Source organism: Xenopus laevis, chromosome 3L (assembly GCF_017654675.1).
Source record: "Xenopus laevis strain J_2021 chromosome 3L, Xenopus_laevis_v10.1, whole genome shotgun sequence".
NCBI classification, from domain to species: Eukaryota; Metazoa; Chordata; class Amphibia; order Anura; family Pipidae; genus Xenopus; species Xenopus laevis.
The window spans coordinates 83,913,211-83,926,740 of record NC_054375.1 but is presented as its reverse complement, the minus strand read 5'-3'; the positions used below and the strand labels follow the sequence as shown (position 1 = coordinate 83,926,740).

Genomic DNA, 13,530 nt, shown 5'->3' with positions numbered 1-13,530 from the left:
GTCCAGGACAGCTACGCAAATTTATGTATTTGTGTCCGCTATCGGAGCTAGAAAGAGGTATGTGGAGGGGTCTTCTGAGCCATGAGTTGGGCCACCTGTTCCCCCCAAACTTCCATTGACCTGGATACCCATGGGGTGGCAATAATAGTTCGTAGAGTTCTGCCTGCTGCTGTAAAAATCGACTTGCAGAAACCCTCAAGACGTTTGTCGATAGGATCGTTAAAGGAAGCCGCATCGACTACTGGAATGGTGGTGGTCTTTGACAATTTAGAGACCGGTGGGTCCACTGCTGGGGGTGAAGACCAAGGTCTGTAAAGTAAAAGGATAAGTTTGAGTAAAGCGATGGAAAATTGGACTCTATGGTCTGGCATTTTCCATTGTGCTTTAACGATGTCACCCAGCTGTTCATAGGCTGGAAAGACACAAGAAGACTTCTTTTGCCTCTTGAAAATGTTATTGGTTCGCTCTGCTAAAGGTGGGGTGTGCCTGAATCAGGCTCTCGACCTCTCATTGTGATCTAGGGGTATCCTGATCCTATTCATCTGCGGATAGGATCTGTCCCTCTTCCCAATGCCTCTTCCTGTTCATCAGGCAAAACAGGTGGGGAAAGGGGAGGTCGCTTTGTGGCCGACTGCTGAGTGACCAGTCTGTGAGGCTCTGTAGATAGGTGCTGTAGGACCTTATCTAGAGTCTCTGGAACTCTGGCTAGGTTTTGTAGACCCGCTAGAGATAGAGCGCACACCAATTCAGAATCCAAGCTCGTTTGATTAGCCGTAGCTGTCGCAGAGCTGGCTGGTAGGGCTGTGTGGGATTGTAATTGTGCAGTGACTGCTGCAGTCTTACAGGCTTCACATATTGACTCAGCCAAAACACTAGCAAATTTAGTTCTGCAAGTAGCCCATGCCAAATACTAAATTGCATTGGTGGTACATGCAGTTGCCTGCTTGGGAAGGGACTGGTCATCTGCCCTGCCCGTCATGGCTATACTATGTAGTGCAACCCAGTAAGTAAGATATTGGGGAATATTAGGAGAGTCCAGAGGAGTGAACCACTGCTCCCTTAGGGTGCGATCTGTGGAGACAGATGGAAGTAGTGAAAAACCCCACAGTATCCCATAGAGAGAGGGAAGTGTTAATCCCCTAGAGAAAGAGTAAGGGAAGTGTAACTACCTATTCACCAAGGTAGGAAGGAATGGTGCCTTGTTCTTCTCTGTGAGAGACAGTGAGGCTGGAAACGCTCAGTACTGGAGAGAGAGATGCGGATCCAAAATGGCCGCCAGAGAGGTTTCCCGGGCTTTGGTATAGTACCTTAGTAAGATGGCGCCCGTGAGGCGCGTGTGCAGCGACTCGTGCACAATGAAATAGACGCATCGCCAGATGGTGGCGCGAAAGATCGCTGGGAATGGCACTGAGTTACCAATGCGGGGACTTTTAGTGCTGTTGTCCCATTATGATCTACATATATAAAAGCATTGTTAGAATTCTGTTCCATGGAAAATATTACTTAATATTGATTCATGAGAAAATGTATATTGTAACCTTAACATAAATATCAAATAAAAAGCATGAAACAGAAGGGTGATTTAGACAAACTGTGTGTTGACAGTGTCTTTATATCTACTGATGACCAGCTAAAGGTCTACTGGTAGATTCCAATCTACCTTTTTGACATCCCTGGCCTAGGAAAATCTTTGTCAGAGAATAGCAGTGAAAGTGAAACTAAATGCCTAGGAAAATCTGTGTGAGAGAATAGCAGTGAAAGTGAAACTAAATGCCTTTCTGCAGAGCTGACAGGCAGCATGTAATGGGGGGAGGGAGGAGGGAATTGACTTACCTCCTTGTGCCAGCCAGGAATGCTCAATAAAAGATATACCCTCCGTCGTGGCTACTGGTGCAGCCTCCGGAGAGCGGGAACCAGTGCCCAGGGTAGTGTGGGGGGGAGCTCCCCAGCCTGCAGCCTCCGTAGAGTGGGAAGGCTATAGAGCATCTTCAGATCAGAAGTCCTTGGCTGGAGGGGTTCTGGAAGAGAAACACTGACCCCTAGTAGTGGCATGATACTGAATAAATCTGTACCATTGCTCCCAGCCACGAAGTGTCCATCCTTCCTTCTGAGGACACTAAAAGAAAACTGAGGATTGAGGAGGTAGGCGGGGATGAAGCCCAGAGCAGGAGGAGCCACTTTAACCTTTTAGTGTCCTTTCTCCAAGCAACAGGATCTTCATCCCATGGTGCCTGTGTCCCCCAATCTAGGCAAGAGAAATTTTATCTATACTTTAATGTTAAAGCAGCTCGTTTTCTGGGTGCACATGTGTTCTGCGAGGTTCAGCACATTTTGTGTTCCCAAGTATAAACACATAACCAGAATACTGTTAAAGGGCACTTTATCTTTGAAGAATAAACTGTGCATGACGTAAATGTACCTAGTTTCTGGAGAGACTTTGCTTTATTGATAACATCTTTTGAAGTCCTTTTTATCCCGGAAACAGAGTGCAAATTCATGTAATTAGCAATAACTTCCCACCTGTAAAGTAACCAGAAAACACACATATATAAAGCTATATTTGCAAAACAAGCAGTGACAATATTTTCACATAACACATGGATATAAAGTAATCCTTTCTTCTTAACGGTTTATTCTCTTTCCAACAAGCCACCCTCCAAATTTCTAGCTTTACCTTGCATTGGTTCCAGCAGGAAACAGGTTAACAGCTTTAATCAATAGCTGCAAGTCATCTTCTGACCAAGATTTGCTGCCACTCCCTCCTCCCATAGCAGAATTGTCTGCTCCCCTTGTGGATTGTTTCATACGAGCCTCCTCCTGTTCTTTTTCTTTTTTGAGCTGTGCATTCACTTCAATAATCTGAAAGACACATGCAGTGTTTAACGAAATACAGCTCAATCTTGCCAATAGTGAAGAAGAGAAGTACAGATGCATCATATTGTCCCTTTCCCTTATGCTACCCTTTTGTATCTTGATTTCCACTTCTCTATTATCATATCCCACTCATTGTACCCCTTGCACTTAAGTGTTAGTTTATGTCCCTATAAGTGCAAGATAACCATCTTTACTACCAGATTATAAAGCAATCAATGCCAATTACAGAAACTATATCAAACAAAATACCTGTTTTTCCACTGCAGATTTCCCTTCTTCCTTTGTGCTTACAGCAAGGTTCTCATTTAGGGACTGTAAACTGAAAACATAAATCAAAATAAGCCTAGATTGTATTATGCCCCACATTTCATCATAGTATTTTCTGTTGTTTTCCGCAAGTGCGCGTGTGCCCATTAGTTGTTACAGAAGGGAACACAGATCTGGAAAGAGATAATAGTGGGTGCAGTATCACTAGTCTTGCCCCTTTGTTTCCTTATACAATAAGTGCTTGTTTTACCAGAACAGTCACACTATTAACAGTAGCTTAATTAATGTATATTTAAAGAACATGGAAAGTAATTTATTGGGGGAAAAATCTACAGGGATCTTTATAACAACTACGTTACCAGTATTTCCCAGGGATCCCTTCCATCTAATACTTGTGCGTGCACAATATAGTGATACTAGAAATTGTTCCTATACTGCACATAAGAAAACTAGGGAAAACATGGGCAACTTTAAAGAATTGATGGTTATAAGAAATCAGATGGCACAATGTAATAGTTCTCCTTGTATAAGTGTACTGTTAAGAAATATAATCAACAAACTAGTGGAAGGAAGAGTCAGGCAGGAGACTAAGCACAATTATCACAAAAAGTGCTCAGTTCACTACTTAGTGTCCATGCTCCTGACTAGGGGGAAATGTCCTCTGTCCCCCACTGCTAGAGAAGTGTTTATAGTTTATTTCTATAGAGAAGTGAAATGACAATAGGACATGCAATGAAACACAAGGATGTTTTAATCCTACCAAAGAAAGAATGATAACATATTAAAGAACAGTTTGCTGGTTTAAATTCTATAACATTTCTCTATATGTATTATGATTATGACTGTAATGATGCAAAATATTCAAAAATGTTTTCCATTCATGTGATTTAGAAGTTAAATTACAACCCGTCTTCAACTTGTCAATTTCTCACCGTCTTCCTCTAAGAAGTGTTTGTTTATTATTGAAAAATGTCTTTTACACTAGTGACATCATATATATTTGGATGCTATATATTCAGATAATAGCTATATGGATATAATAGAAACCAATATTTTATAGTCTAGCAACTATTCGTTAACAACAAATTTGCCAAAACTCTTTGATTTCAACATACATGCTTATGTATTATATTAATAATGCACCTGTGGCCAAACTGTTCAATGATATAAAATAGGAACGTTCAACCTGCAGCTGAGCTACAATTGTGGCATTATCTGCTACTAAAGAAGAGGTAATGCATATAATACAGAAGCCTGCAGAAAGCAAGGTGAACATCCCTTATGTCATGTCTAGCACTGGCGTGCATAGAGCAGAGTGTGGGAGAAATAATAAGGTAAAAGATGTAAGACAAAGGGGCACAGAATGTGTGTGTGGGGGAAAGGTGATAGGTAAACAAAGGATGTAGAAGGGGTAAAAGGACACTGGTTTTGGTGTAAAGCTGGCCATAGATGCAAAGATCCGATTGTATGAATCATCGTACGATCGGACTTTCTCATCTCCCGACCTGCCACTAACAATTCCGATCAAATAAAGTAGAAAAGAACAGATCAGCCGATGTTCTGCCCCTGACAGCAATCGTATGAAAGTTATGTCCGACAAAGCTAGTGACAGTCTCCCACTGAAAATCGTACAATCGGCAATACATGCAGAGAAATTATCGGCAGCCGACAGAAATCTTTTAACCTGTCTGATCGACCAAACGACCGATCTCTCCACACACTGTGTGTGTGTGTGTGGCCAGTTTAAAGACAAACTTTCATTTTGCTGCAGTTGGGAGCAATAGCCTAAGGCAGCAAATTCATCAGCATAACGAAGCAAATATACTAACTGTGCAAACTTATTTGCCATAAACAAAATCTCTCTGTATATAAAATCTCCAGGCTTAAATGCCAAGTGCAGAAAAAGCATTGCCCTACTGCTTTTATGTATTCATATGCAATACAAATAATGACTTAACTGTAATGAGCAGTTTCAATCCTGTGCAGTTCTTTCAGCCTGTTACAGATAATCCTATGATACAGTATATGTTAATGTCATTTACCCCACACCTTCCAACCGCTTACCTTGCAAGTTCAAGACGATCACAGAGTTTTTCAATCTCCTCCATCATTTTTACACTCTCTGCTTCATTATCAGAAAAGTAATTCCAGTTCTTTAGATGAAAAAAAAAGTTAAGCAGAAGTATTTTAAAAAGCATCATAGTCTATAAATATAAATGGGTGTACGTGTGATTTTTGCATTTCTGAATTTTAATACCAGGCTGTTGGCTCAACTTAGAGTTAGCATTCCTAGGGTTAACTGAATTCAGAAACTGTATAAGCAGTTATGTTGCAGACATACTTGGCCTTCAAAGAGAGCTGTTGAACTGCAACCTGCCTAGCAGTACTGCTGGTATCTCAGAAAGCACTAAAATAGAAAATGAATGTATATTACATGTTCAGATAAGCACCCTGGTTTACATCAATTAATTTTTTTTGTGTTTAGATCTCCAAGCTATGACATAATTATGGGGCACATTCACTTTGAGCAAATCTCAACCTAGGCAGTAACCTATGGCAACCAATACATGTTTGCTTTACTGCTTGTTTGCCATGGTTTAATGTCCAGGTGCAAATTTGACTAGTGTTAGTAAATGAGCAACCAATGTGTTTGGATTGCTACTACAAGTGTGTACAGTACTTGTTTTATGGTTCTAGGTTGTTGGTGGTCCTTAACATTGCCTGTAAGGTCAGAAAATGTATTACAACTGTATTAGAATGCAAGGACACTTTTTTTGGCCAAGGCTCAGTTTTGTACACTCCTGCATAAATTAGCACAAAGGACATGATTCACTGATAGATAAATTATTGGGTAGAACAAGGGACTCACAGGACTTGAAATAAGAAAAAAAAATAGTTAAACTTTTTTTTTCTCCTTATTTAATATGGTTTGATGATTTTGATATGATTTTATATGATTATATGATCTTGAATATGCATTTATTTGGGAGGCATACAAACACACAAACCTTGCATGATGTCCGGAGCCTTTGCCGTTCCTTTTTAATTGCCTTCTTTTGTATTTCTTTTTCTTTTTTTATAAGAAGTGATTGCTGACGAGCTTCCTCTTCTTCCTTTTCTTTTGCAAGACGAACAGCTTCTAATTCGGCTTGTTTTACCTGGCAGATTAAAAAAACAAAACACAATTTTCCTCAACATTTAGGTTACCTAAACAGGCATATGCAATAAAGTAACACAAATGTGAAATACATAATATGATCATTAAACATCATTCATTAAAATTATTTGAGTCAACAATTTTCAGCTGTCAAGCTTCTTTTGGGGTTTCCTGTTCCCATGGCCATATAATTTGATGCCAGTGATTTTCCCACAGTGTCCTTAAAGTGACAATATTGGAGCACCTGTATCTCCAGGATTAATGATCAATGTTGCCACCAAACTATGCACTAACACATGCACACACAAGTTGTACCAGATACTAGTGTATGCAAAAAAAAGTTGTAATTTCATAGTTTAGTTCTCTTGGTCTCACACACCTTGCAGAGCACATGCTCTCAAAAAATGTGCCCTCAACGACTACAAAATATTGCAGGGAGTAATTAATACCGAAGATAAGCAATTTAGTGATAGACATTTCTGGCAATATAGCCACTTGAAGTTACAAGTGCTGAACAACACATAGGGGGTTATTTATTAAAGGTTCAGCTGTGTTTTCTTGAAACATTTAAGTTTTTCGAGTCTAGTTTCACTAAATGATTTGAATTTTTCTAGAAAAAATATGATCCCTGTTAATCTTCCTGTGTAAGAACTTAAACTATTGTATTTTATAAAGCATTTTATTGAAATGAATATAAAAACACCTTGTGTCTCATACCCACGTGTGTACCTGGGAAGTCCTACAACACTATATCCTGTAACAAGATCTACCTAAACTTCCTATGGATCTTCAGTTCCACTTTCATAGAAATTGCAGACAGTCCTCATTTAAATTGAAAACATTGAGTTTTAAGCATGCAAAGCAATTTTAATTTCTCACCCTTTCTTTTTCTTCTTGTTCTTTTCTTCGAGCATCAGCTTTTGCTTTCTTTTCAGCTTCTTTCCGTGCTTTTTCTTCCTCTTTAAATTTCTTAATTCTTGGGTCACTACTGTATGCATTGTCTAAAAATCAATATATATTTTACAACTATAACTATATTATTCAATATTCTTTCTTCAGTTCCTTAGAAGAAATGTCTGAAAGACTTTAAAGACATTATAGACAGTGACAGCCTTAAATATTCTTGTATTCCTGCAAACAAAACACAAGGTTTCGAAGAATAGTATTCCATCACAAGGGACTTTGTTCACTATTTCTCAGGAAAAAAACAAAGCACTCAAAACACTTGGAACTGGTGACAGCCACTTCACATGCTTCTCTAAAGGAAACATGCTACTTTTTGCAGCTTCAGAACAAATATATAAACACTCTTTAATAATACTCGTTCTGATGTCCATAAGAAGCAAAGTTCTACAATTTAGTCAATGAAAGTCAATGAAAAACAGTCCACAACCATAACAATAAGGTTTGGCTACAGACATATCTACATATGCATGCATTTACATTTGCGTTATGCTTATCCATAATACATCATTGTACTGACCCACAAGAAGAATGTCAAATTCTCTCTCTCTATTGCCAAAAGCCCAACAAAGAATAAAACATTTGGCATGTACCAACTAATGTCCGTATCCTATTCATTTCTTCTTTTTTTCTCTGTGCTCTTGCAGCTCTGTTTTGCTTTTCAATCCACCTTCTCTCATCACGACTACAAATATCAACGGGGGAAAAAAACCGTCAGTGCATTTAGTTCAAACATATACAGAGCGCACAAGTTTCTTAAAGTGTAAAGGCTACAAACATTAAGTCCTAACATAAAAGCCTTCTTAATGTATGTTAGTGACATATGCTCCAATAGGTGGAGGGTGATTTTTTATTTTTATTTGGGGAGGCTAAAGCCATACACAAGCTGACTTACAGCTAATGTCAGACATAGGGGATTTGCACTCATATGATAGTTAAAAAAAGGGGATGAATCAGCCTGGGATAACAATACTTTGGTCAGGAAACACTTTCCCCAGAGAATGCAACTAAGCAGGGAAATTATGAAAATTATGACCAGAGGTTAAGTTAGGACCACTATATGGGCTTTAACAACATATAAATATGTTCTGTGAATTTATATGCTGTATATCATAATATTTTGCTAAGGCAATACTTTACAGGAGAAATCATTTTTTACACCCCACCACTAATGTCTCTTCCTTGTGGCTACACATTTCATTAGCAGTATTTTAAACCCTTTAATTTACCACTCAGCCTTTTCTTTCTCTTCTTCATCCAAATATGAAAATTCTCTCCATGAGTCAAAATTATACCTTGAATTAAAAAAACACGTAGTTAAATTCTGGATTATACCTTAAAGATAAGACACTGAGACACAGAGGAACAATAAAAACATACCAGAAAGAGTAGAATCCATCAACGTCTTCAATACAGGAGTTTATGTCTCCAAGTTTTGGTATATTCTTCTTGTTTGACCACCTGCAATATGCAATCATAATTTATGGTCTGTAACTACATGTTAAAACAACATGGACTAGATATACTAGCAATAAAGAAAGGAATGGTAGACAGAGGACAATTACCATTTGTATTTAAGTATGCACCAGCTTTCAAATTTTACCTGTTATTTCTCTCAAATACAGGAGAAAATACTTCAAAGAAGTTGTCTTTTCCTTCACTCTTAGATGGAGTGGAATTATCAAATGTAGGATCTATACTATTGAATGCTCTCCTTTTTATTGGATCTGACAAGATTTCATAAGCTGGTAATGAAAGAGAAAAGAAATGAGAAAAAGCAACTAAAAATAAATATGAATAATTTCAGTATCAAATCAAATATACAGTAAGGAGTCAATTCACTGATCTGAAGTAATTTTCACTGAGTTGCTTATAAGTTACTGCTCAAAATATTGCAGAAATATTGCAGAGAACTTCCTGTTAGGAAAATGTTCCTGAGAGTCAGGTTACCCAAGTTCAAAGAAATCACTCCCAAGGATAGCCTGCAGTCCATGAATTTCCAGTGTGCCCTATACAGGCATCAAGTGTGGGCCAAAGATAACAGAAGGTATTTTTCCAACCAAATGATTCTTCATCCATGCCTCATACTATCCTTGGGCACAGTAAAGGGCAGATTTATCAAGGGTCGAATAGTAAATTTGAATTCAAATATGAATTTGAGTGTTAAAATTCACACATTTGAATTTTAATCCCCCTATCCGAATATTCGCCACCTAAAACCTGACGAGTTCATGTATTAGTCAATGACAGAGGTCCGTTGAGCCATTTGGAGACGTTAAAATCCTTTCTAAAATTCAAGCGAGAAAAACTCAATTCATATGAATCAAATAGGATTCAAATTTTCGGGTCGGAACCATTTGATCGAACATTAGACATTCAAATTTTTTCTTAAATATCCTCCCAGTCGAATTGTGAGTATATTTGAATAAAAAAAAAAAATCACATGAATTCGAAATTTGACCTTTGATAAATGGGCCTCCCAAAGTTTCAGGAGTAATCCTGCAATACATCTAAAGATTATCAATAATAGCAGTAAAAACCTTTGTGCTTTTAACCTCACCTTTAGTTATGCAAGTAAAGTAGTCATTGTCTCCTTCAATTATCTGTTCACCAGCTGCCTTTCTCTTGTCTGGATGATGCTTCAGAACCATTGCTTTATCTTGGTTAAAAAAAGAAATGGTATCATAATTACAACCCTGTTATTGTCTCTATTTTAAAGCTCCATAAAGTTCTGAGGTGTTGGATAACAATAAAAACTGGTGTACAGTAAAGATCAAATAAAGAATGAAGTCGAACAGAATAATAGGGACAAGAAAGTTTATCCTTGACAGATTCAGAAAATATACATAGGAAATTTGTTATTTATTTGGGTATTATAACATCAGAGACCTTTATGTTAAAAACCCAGATGTATTTAAGAGATTATCTGGTGGCATGTATGAATAAAAACAAAAAGTTTAAATGTTATTGCTCAGTAAAGCCAAAAATATAATATTTTTCCATGGTAATTTCAACACTAAGGGACAGATTTAGGAAAATGTGAGTTAAGAGCTTAATTAATAAAAACTCACCCACATTATATTTGTTCCTATGGGATTTTTAGAACTGTATTTATCAAATGGTGAGTTCTAGCTTTCACGCATGAACAAATACAATTCTAAAAATCCTATAGGAATGACCAGAATCTGGGTAAGTTATTTATTAAGATCTTAATTCACATTTTTGATAAACCTGCCTTTAAGTGAAACTTTCTCATAGTTGTATTTTACCTTGGCAAGGGACGCAATTTGGAATGTCCCTCATGTAAATACCAATAAAATGTAGAGTACAATAGTCTCTAAGCACATGCTTTACTAACCATTTAAATAAAGTTAAAAACAAAATGATAAATTATAGAGAGTTTAACTTGTGTGGGATTATGACTTACGAGCAGCTTTGATCTGTTTCTGTGTTGCCTTGTACCTTAAATTCTTCAATCCAAGAACTGCATAATGATCTTGGTTCTGCAAAATTCATAGTGAAATATAAACTACAAAGTGGTTGTATTATGAGAATACTCACTAATTACCAACCCCTATCTAAACATACTGTAAGTTGCTTACTCTAATGAGAACTTTAGGCACTACATAAATAGGTAGAGTAACACTTTCTCCCTTTAAAAGACAAATATAAAATAATTATCCATATCTGGAGAAGGCATCTGAACCATGATCAAAATGGCAGAAATCCCACAATACATTTCTACCTACTGCATAAGCAGGGACAACGGTATTATTGGTATATGCACTCAGGTATTTGTTTTAATGGCACTCAACCTGCCCAAGGACACCAAAGAGTTCTCTAACATAATATCAATATAACATGTTCCACTGTGTTGGATAATCACTGTCTTTATGGGGCAGCACTGCTACAAATTGACAGATAAGAATTTGCAATGTGTAATATCCTTTCATGAACGAGTATTTATATATATGAACCTTCCAGTCCTTGGGATCAAGAGTCTTTAAAAGGGGGAATTCTTCCAGCTGGTATTCTTCATCTTCTGATTCCTCTGATGATTCCTTTTCATCCTCCAACTCCTGGAATGAAGCTGATACATTCCTGTTCCTGCGCTTGATGAAAGCTTCAAACCATCTTCCTACAGGCTCAACCTGGCACAATACTGAAGCTGTCAGAAAACAACAATTAAAAACACTCAGCTAAAGATATAAACAATTATGCTAAATTTTCTCCATTGCATGCATACACTGTCTTTTGATTAATCCCTGTGAAATGGTTTGTTTTATGCCTAAACTCAGTCCTTGTCAAATTATATAAAATAAGACTAGATCACAAAACAATGTTGCTACTTGGCACCAAACTACCACATTAGAATGGTCTACCCTAAGAAAGGTGTACAAAATGCAGCACCTGAGCAAGGGTTACCAATATATAGTGAGAGTAACAACAAACTTTTTGATCATTCTGCAACATACTAAAAGCTAATTAACAAATTAACCTGTGTGATTACATAAGAATAAGTCTAAAAAAAATAATCATAAAAATTTAAATAGATGCTTCTACGGCCCAAAATCAAAATTTCTATCTAGCACAAATCCTGGCTCAAACAAAGAGTGTTGATCTGACACACTGCTATTTTCATTGAAACATCATAACTGTTCCAAAGAAACTCGCTTTTTTGCTAATGCTGATCTGGTGCAACACCTTCTTATATCAAATAATTTAGTTAAAGGGATTGTTTACCTTTCAAACCATTTTTTAGTTCCATTGTTTTCACCAGAAATAAACACTTTTTTCAGTTGCTTTCCATTTTTGAACATTTTTCCAAAATTTATGTTTAGTTTAATGTTCCTGTCTCTGGTGTTTCAGTCTGTCAGCTCAGTAATCCAGGTGCAGATTCTGAACTGTTACAATTTGCTACATTATTTGATACATTTCTCAGCAGCATCTGTGGAATGTTGGAAATTAGTTACAAACAGCTGCCTTTAAGTTAACTCAGGGACACTGCTCAGTGGGACCAAAGATAACAAATGTATCAACTAATGTACCATTTAGAACAGTTTAAAGAGTAGGTGACCACTCCCAGAACTGCTCATAAAAACATAAGAAGATGAAAAAAGGAAACTTTTAATTTAAATGTTAGCAAAACAGGAAATAGAAACTGATTGAAAAAAGTCTTTATTTCTGGTGAACTATCTGAAACACTTTGGAAGGTAAACAACCCCTTTAACAAAGACTTTACATAGTCAGAAACATAATATTTACCTGCTCAGAAAAAAAAAGTTAGAATCTCTGGGACACAAATATAACCTGGAAAAACAATTTCCCAAAGGCCTACACTAGGAAAACTTTTTCTGTTCTCTGGCTCTGACTCTTGAAACAACATAGCAGAAGCCGGTCAATCATTGAAGAAGCAATGCAGAGAACGTAAACAGCTTTCAACAACAAATAACTTTAACCGTTTTCTTACATTCATGATTATTGGAACTTGCTTAGAATTTATTTATTTTTTTATAAATAATAAATGGTAAAATGTGTGTTTGGGTGGACTTCCCCATTCACATATTAGTACTACTTTTCAAAAGTAGGTTTAGTTAGTAGAAGACAGCCAGGTTTTAGTAACGACTTATTCAGGTTACAGGTACACTGGGTGACTACAGAAAGAACAGCTTGTTAGGGCTAACGTGCACCACAAAGTATATAACCAAGAGTATTTGCAGGGGTATCAATTGAACATAGCACACATGCCATCAAGTCCACAGTCAACTTATTTCAAGGCAAAAGCTTAACGTGTTTATTGTGCCATTTACAATTGCTCGTTATTGGCTAAATGTATAGCCATTTACAGACAAGAATGCTCTGCACATACCACATATACTCCATTAGTGCACACGCTTTTGGCTCAGTTGCAGGATGAAGAGCCTTTGGTTCAGTGCCAAAGTGAAATCCATAACATTCTGCACTGTGCAGCTGCCTATAACTAAAAAGTCCTTTTCCCTGGGAAGCTCTAAGCATAGCACCAAGTATAAAGAAATGTCAGAATGGCTGCTAGCGTATAATACCTGCACACAGGCCTCTGGTGACAAAGGTGCATTGCTCTGCCTGCGCTTCTATTAGCATAGTACTGGCTCAGCAAGCACCAAGCAACTGCGCGCAGATCCTCTGTAGCTGCTCCCGGCACTGACTGACGAAGCCGCATGGAGACAACAGAATCACTTCCGGGTCAATGCAGTGTGCTCCATCCAATCCCGCCCCGTGTGATTGCCTGA

General features: G+C 37.5%; 1 protein-coding gene across 1 annotated transcript in view; it reads right to left on the bottom strand.

Moving 5' to 3' along the window:
* The window catches only part of dnajc2.L (DnaJ heat shock protein family (Hsp40) member C2 L homeolog), a 20,258-nt gene extending 6,728 nt beyond the window's left edge, over positions 1–13,530 (bottom strand). The window contains exons 1-14 of the mRNA XM_018252675.2: positions 13,324–13,530; positions 11,239–11,429; positions 10,689–10,764; positions 9,822–9,920; positions 8,865–9,006; positions 8,642–8,722; positions 8,491–8,556; positions 7,855–7,946; positions 7,178–7,299; positions 6,150–6,299; positions 5,206–5,294; positions 3,124–3,193; positions 2,675–2,859; positions 2,420–2,520 (exon numbers count right to left, since the gene is read on the bottom strand). Of these exons, the coding sequence (XP_018108164.1) occupies positions 2,420–2,520; positions 2,675–2,859; positions 3,124–3,193; positions 5,206–5,294; positions 6,150–6,299; positions 7,178–7,299; positions 7,855–7,946; positions 8,491–8,556; positions 8,642–8,722; positions 8,865–9,006; positions 9,822–9,920; positions 10,689–10,764; positions 11,239–11,429; positions 13,324–13,381 (1,522 nt within the window). The 5' untranslated portion in view covers positions 13,382–13,530. The remainder of the gene's footprint in view (positions 1–2,419; positions 2,521–2,674; positions 2,860–3,123; positions 3,194–5,205; positions 5,295–6,149; positions 6,300–7,177; positions 7,300–7,854; positions 7,947–8,490; positions 8,557–8,641; positions 8,723–8,864; positions 9,007–9,821; positions 9,921–10,688; positions 10,765–11,238; positions 11,430–13,323) is intronic.